Below are 15,704 nucleotides of genomic sequence, written 5' to 3' on the forward strand. Positions count from 1 at the left end.
CCAACCCCCACCCCCGGACAGGTTGGAAGCTGAGATTGTCCAGCTCTGTGGCGCCAAAGAGAGGTCAGCAAAAGCAGCCCTCGGAGGACTTATTGCCCAACCAGGAGGGGCTGTGGATCAATTGACTTCTGTTGCTCTTCCCTGGGTTAACCATTTCCTGGCGCTGTCCCTCTCTCGACTGCTCTCCTAACCTGGTATGGAGAAAGGGTAGATCAGCGTTTGGGCCGGGCATCCATTACATCCCCCACTTTGATGAAAAGGGGCAGAGGATTGCTCTCTCCCCAGATCGGACCCCTACACAGTCCCTTTGGGCTCACGTGGGCAGGAATCCCCAGGACTGTGAAGGGGGTTAGGACTTCCCTCTTTGATGTACCCCTGGGCATAGATTTTTTTTTTTAAAGTTTTTTTACAGTTTATTCATTTTGAGAGAGAGAGAGAGAGAGAGAGAGAGAACATGCTCATGAGTGGGGTAGGGGCAGAGAGAGAGGGAGAGAGAATCCCAAGCAGGCTCCTTGCTGTCCACACAGAGCCCAACGTGTGGCTCAATCCCACAACCATGAAATCATGACCTGAGCTGAAACCAAGAGTCAGATGCTCTACCGACTGAGCCGCGCTGGGCATGGATTTGATGATAGGGAATGGGGGGCTGCCAAGGTGAAGGGAGTGAAACTGAAGGCTTTTAGAAACACCTGGGTGTGGTGGGATATGGGAAATCTGGACGGGAGAGGCCAGCTCGCTGTTGACCGGCCCTCCAGCCTAGATACGGCTCCATATGCGCGGTGAGAGTCAACAGCCTTTTCAAAAGGGGCAAAACCACCCTTCCGCTGCAGTCTTATGTAGGACTGCCATTTATGAAACAGGTCAAAGCAGAGCTGCTGTGGCTGTGGCTGGGGTGGGGGTGGGGCCCTGACCTCTTCTGGATGTTCCCAACACAACGGTGGGAGTCTGCAGGCCACACTGTGGGCACCGTCGGAGCCATGCTCTTGGGCCGGACAGTGGACTTCATTTCCGAAGAGTTCAGTTTCAACACATGGAAAACGAGGACAATAATTGTGCAACAAAGAGGACACGAGGTGCGGTTAGATTAGCCCACAAGCACCGCTGTTCCTGGCTCCTGCAAAGTTCTCCCCACTCCTGCTGTCTCGATGTTACCGTCCAGCTGCACCACCATCCCTCGCCCTCCGCAGTCTCCCCTCCTGTCTCTCCAGCTCCAACCAGCCTCTCTTTGGTCCTTATCTGCCGAGGCTGCCACAGAAGCCTTTGGAGAATGTACGTGGGATCAAGTCACCCTGGTGGCTTAAAAACTTTTAGTGGCCCTTCAAAGCTATGGCATCCAAGGTCCTCCAAGCCAGGGACCCTGCCTCTCCGCGCCCCGCCCCGCCGCCCCCGCCGCCCCCACACCATTCTTCAAAAAAGTGTCATGCTCCCTCTAAGCTTGGAACATTCTTCCTTCCTGGATGTGTCTTCCCATCTTGTCTGATTACCACCCCTTTGTGGTTTAGAAAGTCTCTAAACCTGTGTCGGCAAGGTCTCCTCCGTCCCTTCCCAGAGGTGGCTCATCCCTCCTGTTGCCTGCATTCTGGACTCTCCCGGCCTCTTTCATTTAATAACATACGCAGGATCCCTTTCCACTATCACAGCATACAGCTCTACCACCATTCTTTATGTTTTTCCTTAAGCCAGGAATAAACTTTAACAAAGTGTAATAACATCAATTAATATTTTTAAACTATTTTTTAATTGTGGTAACATACTCAACATAAAATTTGTCATCTTAACCATTAAAATTCTTAAAAATTTTTTTTTGTTTTTTTAAAATTTATTTATCTCTGTACCCCACATAGGGCTTGAACTCACGACCCCAAGATCAAGAGTCTCACACTTTTCCAACCGAGTCAGCCAGGCAAACCTCTTCTTAACCATTTTTAAGTGTGCAGTTCAGTGGCATTAAGTACATTCGCGTTGTGACATCATCACCACTGGCCATCCACACAACCTTCACATCTTCCCTAGCTGAAATTCTGTCCCCATGAAACAAAAACTCCTTATTCCTGTCATCCACCATTCTATTTTCTGTCTCTATGAGTTTGACTACAGTAGGCATCTCCTATGAGCGGAATCATATGCTATTTGTCTTTCTGTGTCAGGCTTATTCCACTTAGCATAATGTCCTCAGTGTTGCAGCATGTGTCAGAACATCCTTCATTTTAAAGGCTGAACGAGGGGCGCTTGGGTGGCTCAGCCGGTTAAACATCCGACTCCGGCTCAGGTCATGATCTCGCAGTTTGCGAGTTCGAGCCCCGCGTTGGGCTCTGTGCTGACAGTTGGGAGCCTAGAGCCTGCTTCAGATTCTGTGTCTCCCTCTCTCTGCCCCTCCCTTGTTCACACTGTCTCTCTCAAAAAATAAAAAAATTAAAAATCAACATGAAAAAAAAAGGCTGAATGGTATTGTATGTATGTTCCATAGTTTTTGGCTTTGTGGACTTTGGGTCGCCTTCACCTTTTGGCTATGGTGAATAATGCCACCATAAACATGGGTGACCAGGTTATCTATCTCTTCATCTTTGCTTTCAATTCTTTTGGGTATACAGCCAAAAGTGGAATTGCTGGGCCCTATGGTAATTCTATTTTTAACTTTTGGAGGAGTGCCATTCTTTTTAATATGTACATAATATTCCTCCATGTGAAAAATAGTCCTTGACTATGATCCAACCGCATCTCTGCTGGCAAACGTTTGGGTAATCTCGATTTTTTTTTTTCCTACTCTAATCAGTGCCACAATTACCAACTTTAAGATGTGCCCAGCTTTGTGCAAAAAGGCATTTCTATTACTATTTTGTGCAAATAGGTATTTCTGTGGGAAGATGCTTGGAAAAGTAAGGCGGGGTCAAAGACGTGCATGTTAGGAAGTTTGAGAGTTTCAGATTACCTTTGAAGAAGTTTTCACCAACACAGAGTCTTAGCATCAATGTATTTGAGTGTGTCTACCCACATCCTGGCCAATGCCCAATGCCTTCAATCTCTTAAATGGTTGTCAATGTGACAGTTGTAGTTTTGATTAGCATTTTCCTTATCGCTAGTGAAGCAGGACATCTCCGATGTTTACTGGCTGGTGGTACGTCTTCCTCTGGGACTTGTCTTTTTCGATTCTTTGCCAGTAATGACCTGCCAGTCGTTTTTGCCATTTTTGCCAGCTATAGAATTTTAGATTTGAAATGATTTTCTGTTGGAATTCTGCAGACAATGTTCCACGGCCTCTTAGAACCCCTGGTTGCTATTGAAAAGCCTGATGCCATGGTGACTCCTGATCCTTAGTATGTGACCTGCTTCTCTCTATCTGAAAGTGGTTAGGGTCTTCTCTCCCCTCCTCCCCCAATACTCTGAAATCTCATGTCAGACCTTCCATGGGTGTCTTTGCACCCATCATAAGAGACCCCTTTTCATCAAGAGACTTGTAGCTCAGTCCTATGAAATCTTCTCGTGTGGTTTTTCCGAAGTCCTTTCTTTTCCTTTGGTCTTTCTGATTTGAACTCTTTGGTTGGATGCTAGACGTTCTGGACTGCTTCTCTAAGTCTTTCTCTTGGTCCTTCTCTCCTGCTCTCATCTCATTTCCTCTCACTGGATTTTAAATTTCCACCCTTTGTATTTTTCATTTCCCAGAGCGTTCTGGTGTTCTCTGTCTGGTTTTCATGGCATCCCTGGAAGGATGTCAAGAGAGGAGGGTCAGGGATAGATAAAGTAGCCTGGGCTCACTGTGCCTTCCCCTCTTCCCTAAGAGCCGCCTCTGAGGTCCCATATGGCTCCTCCAGTCTGGACTCTGGTGCTGCTGGTGGGGGCCGCCTGGGGCCAGGGTCACATGCCTGCCCCTGTCCGGTAAGCGGGGCTCAGGGGGTGATCTGGGGTGACTCTGGGGGAGAGTGGGGGGGCAAAAGGGTAACGATGAAGGGCACAGCCGTGGGGAGGAAGGGGATGATGAACAGGAACAGTGGGGAGAACCCCACGACCCAAGCGCCTAGAACTGAGGAGTGTGAGAAGCTCAGAGGACAGAGCCCAGATGTTAGAAAGAGCAAGGAGAGACGAGAGGAGAGGCTGGGCCTTCGGGAAACGGACCAAACCCAGGGCAAACCCAGCAGACAGGAGACTTCCGGTAGAGGCAGCAAGAAATGATAGATGGCTTGGTGTCCTGGAGCTTGTTTTGTGGGATTTGAGCAAGCCGAACTTGTGCATGGATGGCAAAGGGCTATTCTGTTTGGCCTACACCATCTGGGGAGGCGCAGTGAGCGTCTGTGTGTTATTCCTAGGGCGAGGAGGCGCCATCCCTGTGTTATTCATCTGTATGTTCAGTGGCATGTAGCTAGGGCAGCATGGGACCCAGGGTCCCCGCTCTAAGGGGAGAACTTAGGCTTCAGCACAAGAGGACCTCAGCTCGAAGGAAGGGGTGTCCCCAGGTGTAAACGCGGAGGCACTGCTTGAGAACTGCCAGACACACGATCGGGTTCCTCCTCCAGGGAGGCTCCAACACACGTCACAGAGGCACGGAGGGAACCAGTGAGGCGCTCCGAGGAGAGACACTCATTATTTTATTTTATTTTTAGGAGACAGATGAGAATTTAACGTGAGGAGGTTGGGGGCCTTCTTTTTTTTTTTTTTAATGTTTATTTTTTGAGAGAGAGAGCACAAGTTGGGGAGGGCCATAGAGAGAGAAGGAGACACAGAATCTGAAGCAGGCTCCAGGCTCTGAGCTGTCAGCACAGAGCCTGATGTGCAGCTCGAACCCACAAGCAGTGAGATCATGACTTGAGCCGAAGTCAGTCGCTCAACCGACTGAGCCACCCAAGCGCCCGGCCTTTTGAAAACCTTAAAGAAGACAAATATATGTTCGCCGCCTACACTTTGGTGCAGTATGAATACCAAGAAATCCTTCATGAAGAACCACTCAGAAAGCTCACGATCAATGAGGCTTATGATTCTTGATGATGACAAGTATTACTTTTCTTTTTCCTTCTCCAACCCCAAGGAAGGGGAAGCCTTCAGAATGGAAGCCAGTTGCCCGCAACTCTAGGGATAACTGTGAGTTGGAAACCAGCACCACTCAGACCTTTCTCCTTCCCCAGGGCAGGGTGGCCACCTCAAGGGCCCTCTGGGCTGGGCGATGGCATAAACACATAATGATGTGTGGAGGGCAGTCCTTGGATGAATAGAGGGTGGAGGGACCATGGAAGAGTGGAGTCTAAGCCCTACCTAGAAGATTCGTGTTCAGGTTAACAACAACAAAATGTATGCATCCAGACAAAGCCTGTCTGCCCAGATGAACCCATCCCCCCGGGACCTCAGTGTGCGACCCCTGTCCTAGAAGTCCTTCTGCCCTGCCCCACCCCGCCCTGAATTTCTCCTACGAGATTCTTATTTCTCAGATTCTCTTTTCCAAATCTGTGCTCTGGACCCACATAGTGGCTGCCTTCTCTAAGCTAAGCAATCCTGCTAACCCCCGACCCCCAGTTTGGCTCTGGGGCTGGCCCTCTCCCCTCTCCTGGCCTCAGAGCGGCCCTTTCTTCCCAGCTGTTCTCACTCAGTGTGACTTTGAGGATAACTCCAACCCCCTCTGTGATTGGACCCAAGTGTCCACAGACGACGGGGACTGGACTCGAGCCAGTGGACCCTCCCCCATCGGCAGTACGGGTCCCCCCGGGGGCTACCCCAACGGAGGTAAGGAAGCCTAAGGTTTAAGGAGACAGCTAGGAGGTAGGCATGGGCAGACGCAGGTGCAGGGAGAAGGGAGGCAGCTGGAAGTGGACGCCTGGGCTCTGGGAAGGGGGTGGGAGGGCAGCCCTCAAGGCTGGGAGGGCCTCCTCATCATCCTGGGCTCTGCCTCCCGCAGAGGGCTACTACCTGCACATGGCATCAAGCACCTTCCACCGGGGCGGGGTGGCCCGCCTACGCAGCCCCCCCGTATGGGAGCAAGGCCCCCTCTGCGTGCACTTCGCCTACCACCTGTTTGGGCTCTCGTGGGGCGCCCAGCTCAAACTGCTGCTGCTCAGAGGCACCAAGAAGAAGCGTCCCAGCCTGCTCTGGAAACATACTAACACCCAGAACCCCTCCTGGATTCCCACCGCTGTCACCGTGCCTATGGGGCTTGCCCTGCCCAGTCGGGTGAGGGTGCGGCAGAGGGCAGAGTCTTGGGCCCTGGGGCGAATCTGGGTGGGTGGGGGCAGGAGGGGCCGGGCCAAGGAGGGGGCGCCGGGGCCGGGCCACCCGAATTCAGACAGGACAAGTGGGGGCCTGAGGCAAAGGAGCTTACAGGCTGCGTGGTCCCCTCCTTTCTCCCACAGGTGATGTTTGAAGGAGTGAGGGGCAGCACAGCTTACCTGGACATCGCTCTGGATGCCATCTCCATCCACAGGGGCTCCTGCAATCGGAGTGAGCCCCTGTCCCTCCTTCTCTCTCTGCCTCCACCATCCGCCCAGCTCTGGCTTCCCTCTACTTCCACACCTCACACCTTTGAATCCTGAAGCACCTACACCTAAGGAGAGGTTCCCTTTGAACACAGTTGTGGTAATAACTTTCCGAGAGTGACCAACCAAGTCCGGGTTGCCCTGAACTGTCCCCATTTTTGCACAGAAAGTCCTGCATCTCAGGAATGCCTCAGTCCCTGCGCAAAACTGGATGTCTGGTCACTCCAGCTGTTCCCCCAGATCCATCCCGAATCAGCCCTCTAAGCTGACATATAGAGATTCAAGGGGAGCAAACTCAAGTGAAGGAAAATTCCAGAAGCTGAGTCCAAGTAATTAACACTTACTGGGCACAGGATTGTACTAGTGGCTCTCCACAAATGATCTAAAGTGAGATAGGCGGGTGCTGTCGTTCCCAGTTATAGATGAGGAAACTGAGGCTTGGGCAGGTTCTGTAACATGTCCCAGGAATAAGCCGTTGAGGAGTGGAATTGTATCTGGCTCCAAAGCCCCCCGTGGCTCACGGTATTCTGACTCAGAATTGGGTCCCACAGTATTGGGACTCAGAATTCTGAGTATGCCCACACTGGGGCATACTTTTGAGAGCTGCATCCTTCTAGAACAAGCTAAATCCTCCCTCCCTCCCCACCCCGCTCTTTCTCCCCTCAGTCTGCATGATGCAAATGTGCAGCTTTGACATTCCAAATGATCTCTGTGGCTGGAGCTGGATCCCGACAGCCTCTGGGGCCAAGTGGGTCCAGAAGAAGGGGTCGTCCGGGGTGCTGAAAGTGGGGCCTGAGGACGATTTCTCTAGCCCTGGTGGTGAGTAATGAGCACACTTCCGTCCTTTGACTTTGTGGGCTTCTAGTGACCTCTGCAGGAGTTTACGATGTTTGCCTGACTACCGCACAGTAACTGCCATGGGATGTAAGCCCCAGCAACCTCAAACCTCGCTGAGCGCAAGTTACTCAGCAGAAAGCAAACTCCACACCCCAGCTTCCCCCACTGCCATCCCACAAACCCCACCGGGCAGACCCAACACAGCCTACTCCTCACCTCCCTTCCCTGGCACCATTCATTCATGCATTCTTCATTCATTCGTTCATCCATTCATTCAACAAGTACCTACTGAGCGCCTATGATGTGCCAGGTGCTGTTCCAGGCCCTTGAGATACATCAGCTTACAAAACAGACTAGGAGTGGCAGGGGGTGAGAGGAAGATGGTTCCTAAAACAAGAAATAAATTATATAGTTATAGCAGGACTATTGAAAAATGAAAGTCAAACAAAATGAGGGGATTGGGAGTGCAGGAGTTAAGGCGGGGGGGGGGGTTGTGAGTTTTAAACAAGGTGTCAGGGTAGGTCTCATTCAGGTCATATTTGAGCATAAACTTGAAGCAAGTGAAGGAGTGACGGAGTGAACATATAGAGGGGAAGAACATTCTAAGCCGAGGGGCCAGCCATGCAAAGGTCCTGAGGTAGCAGTGAGCTAGGAGGTAGGGGAGGTGCTGAGATACAAGAGGCCACCTAGCAAGGATAGAGAAGAGGAGCTTAGAGCAGTCCTAGGCAGGGCTGATGACTTGGAGCCTTGAAGGCCATGGTCGGGACTGTGGCTTTGATTCTATGTGGATGTGGATGGGGAGCCTTTGCAGGATTTGGAACAGAGGAGTGACTAAATCTGCCTTATGTTTAAAAGGATCACCTGGGGTTTTTTGTTTTTGTTTTTGCGTTGAGAATACGCTAAAGGGAACGGCCAAAGGCAGATGCAGAGAGGCCATTTAGAAAGCTTTTGCAATATGGCAACTGGGTGGCTCAGTCGATTAAATGTCCGACTTTGGCTCAGGTTGTGATCTCATGGTTCGTGAGTTCGAGCCCTATGTCGGGCTCTGTGCTGACAGCTCTGAGCCTGGAGTCTGCTTTGGATTCTCTGCCTCCCTCTCTCTCTGCCCCTCCCCCACTCACGCACGTGTGCGTGCTCTCTCTCTAAAATAAACATATACATATGTATATAGTTACAAGGCTTTTGTAATAAGCCAGGCAATATGTTTCCTCTTCCATTGCATCCATGTCTGTCCGTAGCTTCTTTCCCACCATCTCTCTCTGTGCTCTAGACTGGGCTTTTCTTTTCACGGATGACCCCTCCCTCCCTTCCTTCCCCCTTTCTACTTTCTCCCCCACCCCCCTCCCTCCCTTCCTCCCTCCCTTCCTCCCTCCCTCCCTTCCTTCCTTCCTTCCTTCCTTCCTTCCTTCCTTCCTTCCCTGTGCCTCTCTGCTCCTTTTCTCTCGCCCACAGCAGCTACCTCTCTTCCTGTCTTCTCCACACAACGTGCCTCTCCAGTCCTCACAGAGCACACGCCACGCACGCCAAGCTGTGCAGGTCAAACATGAGAACCCCGCTCCCTGATTTCTTTTCTAAATTCTCTTCTTTGTTCTCTGGCCCCTTGCATTTCTCCATTCTCAATCCTCTCCCTTCATTTTTCTGTCCTTTTCCCCTCCGTCTGCCCCCAGCGCCCAGAAGCCCTTTCTGCTCACTCCAAATGCAAGATCTCCTTCCTCTGAGCTTTCTTGCTGTTCCTGCTGCCTCCGAGGTCCGCCTTCTAGAAAGACCCTGAGAACCTCCTCTCCCCTTCCCTTCCGAAGCCCTGGAGATCAGGGCAGGGCCAGCCCATCTCCGCATCACCCCCGCCTCCCAGTATTAGCACCCCCAAGCCGAGCCTCAGTAGTTTCAGTAAATGTTGGTTGTTGTTTCCATTTTCTCTCTCCTCCTTTTTCCAGCTTGCTTCCTTCTATTTTTCCGTCTTTTCTTTTACTCCCACTTCTCCTTTCCACCAACCAGCTATCCCATTAGCGCCCTCCTGGCGTTTTCTTTCACCATTTACCACTTCCCTCCTTCCCCTTACCTCCTCCTTCCCTGATGTTTCCTCTCTTTTCTCTTCCCTCCCCTTCTGCCCTCTATTCGGTCTCCCCGAGGCCGCCTTTCCAGGCCTTGTGCGTGCGCGCTCACCAGGCAGGACCGCTCGGGAGTCAAGACGCAGCGCGCCTGCGCAGCCTAACTTTTTCCCCCGGCTACCAGTTGCGTCACGGAGCGAGGTCCAGGTTGATTGGCTGCTTGAACTGCCGGAGGGGGTGGGGTGGGAAGATGCCGGCTTCTAGGCGTCAGACCAGTCCTCTCTCACCAGTTTGTGTGAATCAGCTCTGTCCCGTGGGTCCAGAAAAGGAAGAGGATATGACCCTGGGGGACCTAAAGCGTCACAACCCAAAGGACAAGGTTCTGGCTGCTGCTTCTGAGAGGATGCTGCGTTTCATATGGTGGTGCCTGCGCCCTTACCCAGTCTTGCCAAGCATTTCTGGAAAGTTCGAAGGCCTCGGACAGATGGAGGCCCACCTCATCGCTGGCCGATCCCAGGCAGCTGTTGGGGCTTCCCAGGCCCGGGACCCCTGCGGTCACAGGGTCCTATCCCCCAATTTCAGCCGCCCCACCTAACTGGCCTTTTACTTTATAGGTGGCTTCTACATGCTCCTGGACCCCAAGAATGCAAAACCGCGGCAGAAATCTGTCCTCCTGAGCCCCCTGAGCCAGTCCTCTGGCTGTTTGAGCCTGTCCTTCCACTACATCCTCTATGGCCAGTCACCTGGTGCAGCCCTCGCCATCTATGCTTCTGTCTTGGGTGAGACTGGCATTTGCAGGATTTATGCTTATCTCGTCTCCCAGGGTTGAGTTGACAGGAAAATATGGGGCATCCCATATTTCTAGGGAAATCTAGGATATATGCAAGATTATTGTGTGGCGTAGAATTGGGGAGCTGGGAGAGTGCTGGCTTCTAGAAAAACAGATAAAAGTACCAGGAGAGTGAGAGAGAAGGATGTGCTTGCATTTGGGAGAAGGGGATACACTCCCAGTATTCCCTTAGCTACTCCTCTTTCTGAGTATGGGATTTTTTTTCCTAATTTAAAAATTGTTTATTTTTGAGAGACAGAGAGAGAGACAGAGCGTGAGCAAGGGAGGGACAGAGAAAGAGGGAGACACAGAATGTGAAGCAGGCTCCGGGCTCTGAGCTGTCAGCACAGAGCTCGACGTGAGGCTCGAGCTCACAGACCGTGAGATCATGACCTGAGCCAAAGTCAGACGCTGAACCCACGGAGCTACCCAGGCGCCCCCTGAGTACAGGTTTGAGGTCATTTTCAGTCCCCTTAATAAGGCAATTCTCTCTCTGATTCCTTTCATTTGCAGGCAGCATCAGGAAACACACTCTCTTCTCAGGACAACCTGGACCCAATTGGCAGCCTGTTACTGTCAATTACACAGCCCAGGGACAAATTCAGGTACAGAGGAGCAAAGGTCAGGACCCCTTGCACAGGGTAGGCACTTCTGATATTGAAGTGGAGTGAGGGTCTGGGCGCTGGGAGTAGGGTGTCTGGGTTCCTGAATAGAGTAAAATTAGATGGTGGGGGGGTGGTTTGGGCATCTGGGCTCTTTTTTCACTCCCAGTCCCCTTTCTCTCTCTCTCTCTCTCTCTTCAGTTCACTGTGGTGGGTGTGTTTGGAGAGACCCCAGAGCCTGCTGTGGCAGTGGATGCGATCAGCATTGCTCCCTGTGGGGGTGAGAGCAAGGCCCTGGGAGGAGCAGGGCCTCCACCAGATCATCAAAACGGGCGGTGGGGGTGGGGGGGGGTGGGAGGGTAAGATTGGGGAGAAATAGAGGGCATGGCCCAAATTTCTCACATCTCCCATTTTGATCCCCTAGAGAGCTTTCCTCAGTGTGACTTTGACGATGATGCCCATCCCTTCTGTGACTGGGCCCAGGCATCAGAGGACGGTGGACAATGGACCCGGGGAAGTAAAAATATGCACATCCAGGGTACAGGCGCTTTTGGAGGTTCCCTTAATGGAGGTGAGGAGATTGAGGATCTCCCAATCCCGTAGCCAACGGATTACTGGGGAGTTGGCTGGTATGATTCCTGGGAGAAGATATTGTAGGTGGCGACGGTCAGCTGGCAGGTGTTTATTGGGAAGCCACCATGGGTCCGAGCTGGGGAGATGACAGAAATCGAACGGGTTGAAGATTCTCCTGCCTGTGGGGTCACTGAAACCGCCAGAAAATCCAGGCAACTCACTTCACTGAGCCCGAGCCTTCAAAATCCACAATCTCATTTTCAGTTAAGACATTTACTGGTGCAGCCAGCAAAGGAATCTGGGTTGCTCGTTTGGTTTTCCCTTTCTTTCTGATCCTACCTTCTTCAGTTAGAAGTCCAAAACAAGTAGGAAAAAAAAAAACCCGCTTACAGCGTGGGGAGTTTGGGTGTTCGCGTCAAACCCTCGTTTGCAAGGTGTCGCTAGGGAAAACAACACGAGAGTGTCCTCAGGGTGGGGGTGGGGGTTGTCATCTTGCCCTTCTTTTGATTCCCTTCTTTTGCCCAGAAGGTCGCTATATCTATTTCGAGGCTGACAAGTTCTCTGAGGCAGGCCAGTCTTGCAGACTGGTGAGCCGGCCCTTCTGTGCCCCGAGTGCGATCTGTGTGGAGTTTGCTTACCACATGTACGGCCTAGGAGAGGGCGCTAAACTCAGTCTCCTGCTGGAGAGTCCCGCAGGCAGTTTCCCGACTTCTCTCTGGCACCGCGTTGGGTCTCAGAGCCCCGACTGGCTGAACACCTCCGTCACTATCCCTTCGGGGCATCAACAGCCCATGCAGGTGAGAGACAGAGTGGGCCCTGTGTGGGGCCCGGTGAGGGGGACATAGTACCCGGGGACAATCAGGGCTGAGGAGATGGGACGCTGGAAAGGGGGCAGAGCAGAGGTGAACTCAGTGTCCCTGAGAGGGATATCTGCATCCTGAAAAGGAGTGAGGGCAGAATTGGACTGTTGAGCCTAGAACAAGGTGACCTTTTGGCAGAGGACAGGCTGTCTGGGAGAATCCTTGAGGTGCCATGGATTCAGTTGGACTTCTCTCTTCTCTGTCCTTCATTCCCTTCAGCTGATATTGGAGGCCATCAGAGGGACCAACACTGCCTTTGTTGTCGCTGTGGGTTTTATCTTGATCAATCACGGGACTTGTAGAGGTAAAACAAAACTCAAGGCCCCGGAAAGGGGGCGGTGCTCTGGGATGACCATCTGTCAGATGGCTGAAAATCAAGTTCTCTCCTGTGCTTGTATTTTCACACTGCTTTGTGTTCTACATTCTGCCTTCTCGGTGGCATCAGGATGCTTGCGTGTGCGCATGTGACTTTGATGCAGTGAATTTCTGTGGCTAGATCCAGAATTCCTTACCCAGTAGATGGCGATCCTGAAGGGAGGACCCACATCCTATTCATGTTGTGTCGTTTGTATCTGGCATGACGTCTGATATTTATTAGGAGCAGTGCTTGTTGAGAGTTTGTTGAGTGAAGGTTGGGGTTGGGAGTAGAAGGAGAGGTGTGAATAAATTACCCTTTGAGGCCACCCACTCCAATTGGAAGTGAGTGAAGAGGGTGGTGGTCTGGTTTCGACTAAACTCCAGGGTTTGTTTGTTTGTTTGTTTGTTTGTTTTTTCTTTGCAGGAACTATGCCAACAGTGCTTCCTTCCAAATCTCCAGTTCCCCCCACTGGCCCTTCTGAAACCCTTGTCTCCACAGAAAAACCTAGGACTCCCACAGAAAAACCTACAGTCCCCAAAGAAAAACCTATGGCCACCACAGAAAAACCCACTGTCCCCAGTGAAATATCCACTGTCCTCACAGAAAAACCCATGGCCCTCACAGGAAAACCCATGACCCCCACAGAAAAACCTATGACACCCCAAATAAAACCTATGGCCCTCACAGAAAAACCCACTGTCACCACAGTAAAGCCCATAGTCCCAACAGAAAAGCCCACTATTCCCACTAAAAAACCCACTGTCCCCTCTGAAGAGACCATTGTGCCCTCTGAAGAGACCACTGTCCTTCCCAAAGAGCCCACCATCTCCACTGGAAAACCTACCATCCCCACTGGAAAGCCTACCATCCCCACTAAAAAGTCCACTATACCCCCTGAAAAGCCCAGTATCTCCACAGAAGAGCCCATTGTCCACACAGAAAGACCTACTGTCCACACTGAAAGGACCACCATCCACACTGAAAGGTCCACTGTCCCCATAGAAAAACCCACTATGCCCACTGAAAGGCCCACCATCCCCACAGAAAAATCTACCCTTCCCACAGAAAAACCCACCGTCCTTACTGAAAGGCCCACCATCCCCACAGAAAAACCTACCCTTCCCACAGAGAAACCCACCACCCCTACTGAAAAGACCACCATCCCCACAGAAAAATCTACCCTTCCTAAAGAAAAACCCACCGTCCCCACTGAAAGGCCCACAGTGCCCACAGAAAAACCCACTGTCCCCACTGAAAGTTCCGCCATCCACACAGAAAAACCTACCCTTCCCACAGAAAAACCCACCATCCACACAGAAAAACCTACCCTTCCCACGGAAAAGCCCACTGTCCTTACTGAAAGGCCTACCATCCCCACAGAAAAACCCACCACCCCTACTGAAAAGACCACCATCCCCACAGAAAAACCTACCGTTCCTAAAGAAAAACCCACCGTCCCCACTGAAAGGCCCACCATCCCCACAGAAAAATCTACCCTTCCCACAGAAAAACCCACCATCCCCACAGAAAAACCTACCCTTCCCACAGAAAACCCCCCTGTCCCTACTGAAAGGCCTACCATCCCCACAGAAAAACCCACCGTCCCCACTGAAAGGCCCACCATCCCCACAGAAAAACCTACCCTTCCCACAGAGAAATCCACCACCCCTACTGAAAAGACCACCATCCCCACAGAAAAATCTACCCTTCCTAAAGAAAAACCCACCGTCCCCACTGAAAGGCCCACCATCCCCACAGAAAAACCTACCCTTCCCACAGAGAAACCCACCACCCCTACTGAAAAGACCACCATCCCCACAGAAAAACCTACTCTTCCTAAAGAAAAACCCACCGTCCCCACTGAAAGGCCCACAGTTCCTACAGAAAAACCCACTGTCTCCATTGAAAGGCCCACCATCCCCACAGAAAAACCTACCCTTCCCACAGAAAAACCCACCGTCCTTACTGAAAGGCCTACCATCCCCACAGAAAAACCCACCACCCGTACTGAAAAGACCACCATCCCCACAGAAAAACCTACCCTTCCCACAGAAAACCCCCCTGTCCCTACTGAAAGGCCTACCATCCCCACAGAAAAACCCACCGTCCCCACTGAAAGGCCCACCATCCCCACAGAAAAACCTACCCTTCCCACAGAAAAACCCACCGTCCCCACTGAAAGGCCCACCATCCCCACAGAAAAACCTACCCTTCCCACAGAGAAACCCACCACCCCTACTGAAAAGACCACCATCCCCACAGAAAAACCTACCCTTCCTAAAGAAAAACCCACCGTCCCCACTGAAAGGCCCACAGTTCCTACAGAAAAACCCACTGTCTCCATTGAAAGGCCCACCATCCCCACAGAAAAACCTACCCTTCCCACAGAAAAACCCACCGTCCTTACTGAAAGGCCTACCATCCCCACAGAAAAACCCACCACCCCTACTGAAAAGACCACCATCCCCACAGAAAAACCTACCCTTCCCACAGAGAAACCCACCATCCCCACTGAAAGGTCTCCAGTTCCCACAGAAAAACCCCCTGTCCCCACTGAAAGGCCTACCACCCCTACTGAAAAGACCACCATCCCCACAGAAAAATCCACTGTCCTCACTGAAAAGACCACCGTCCCTACTGGAAGGCCTACCATCCCCACAGAAAAAACCACCATCCCTACTGAAAAACCCACTGTCCCTACAAAAAACCCCACCATCCCCACAAAAATATCTACTTTTGCCACTGAATGGCACACAGTTCCTACAATACCCCAGCCCAGCCCAACACTTGTACCCATTGGGCCAACAGTCTTGGTGATGCCTTCTACCGCTCCAAGTACCTCCACGACCGCTACAACCCCTGGACGCACTCCAGGTATGTGACACAGCATCGAACCGACAGCAGAAAGTAAGAGATCATGAGTAGGAGAGAGAATTAGGTAAATGGATGCTTCTAATAGAAAACTGCAGTCTTAGAAGAGAGATGAATGCGACATGTTAACTTTTGAAAAAATGAGGACCACCCCGACCAAGAGGGAAGCAGAGCATGGGTGGGGTGGAGGTTGTTGGGAGTCAAGTCCCGAACTTACAGCATCTTTTTTTTTTTTTTAAGATTCTATTTTTAAGTAATCTCTACACCCAACGTG

General features: G+C 51.6%; 1 protein-coding gene and 1 long non-coding RNA gene across 10 annotated transcripts in view; one reads left to right on the forward strand and one right to left on the reverse strand.

Moving 5' to 3' along the window:
• Positions 1–2,957: 2,957 nt before the first annotated feature.
• Positions 2,958–9,424, reverse strand: LOC122209792. 2 transcript variants are annotated; one of them, XR_006197756.1, is made up of 3 exons: positions 9,349–9,424; positions 7,579–7,676; positions 2,958–3,698 (listed from the first exon to the last, which is right to left on the reverse strand). It is a non-coding gene; the product is annotated as an uncharacterized LOC122209792 (long non-coding RNA). The 2 variants fall into 2 exon arrangements; XR_006197755.1 differs by having other exon boundaries at positions 7,575–7,676.
• ZAN (zonadhesin) overlaps positions 3,686–15,704 on the forward strand; it is a 38,493-nt gene continuing 26,474 nt past the window's right edge. For 4 of the 8 annotated variants that reach the window (XM_042921967.1, XM_042921971.1, XM_042921969.1 and 1 more), the window contains exons 1-13: positions 3,686–3,873; positions 5,018–5,070; positions 5,560–5,706; positions 5,879–6,150; positions 6,330–6,417; positions 7,119–7,271; positions 9,952–10,116; positions 10,680–10,771; positions 10,970–11,048; positions 11,193–11,339; positions 11,867–12,138; positions 12,421–12,505; positions 12,983–15,433. In XM_042921967.1, coding sequence (XP_042777901.1) covers positions 3,797–3,873; positions 5,018–5,070; positions 5,560–5,706; positions 5,879–6,150; positions 6,330–6,417; positions 7,119–7,271; positions 9,952–10,116; positions 10,680–10,771; positions 10,970–11,048; positions 11,193–11,339; positions 11,867–12,138; positions 12,421–12,505; positions 12,983–15,433 — 4,081 coding nt within the window. In that variant the 5' untranslated portion in view covers positions 3,686–3,796. The remainder of the gene's footprint in view (positions 3,874–5,017; positions 5,071–5,559; positions 5,707–5,878; positions 6,151–6,329; positions 6,418–7,118; positions 7,272–9,951; positions 10,117–10,679; positions 10,772–10,969; positions 11,049–11,192; positions 11,340–11,866; positions 12,139–12,420; positions 12,506–12,982; positions 15,434–15,704) is intronic. The other 4 variants (XM_042921972.1, XM_042921973.1, XM_042921974.1 and 1 more) reach the window with 4 other exon arrangements.

The sequence above is a fragment of the Panthera leo genome, chromosome E3 (assembly GCF_018350215.1).
Source record: "Panthera leo isolate Ple1 chromosome E3, P.leo_Ple1_pat1.1, whole genome shotgun sequence".
NCBI classification, from domain to species: Eukaryota; Metazoa; Chordata; class Mammalia; order Carnivora; family Felidae; genus Panthera; species Panthera leo.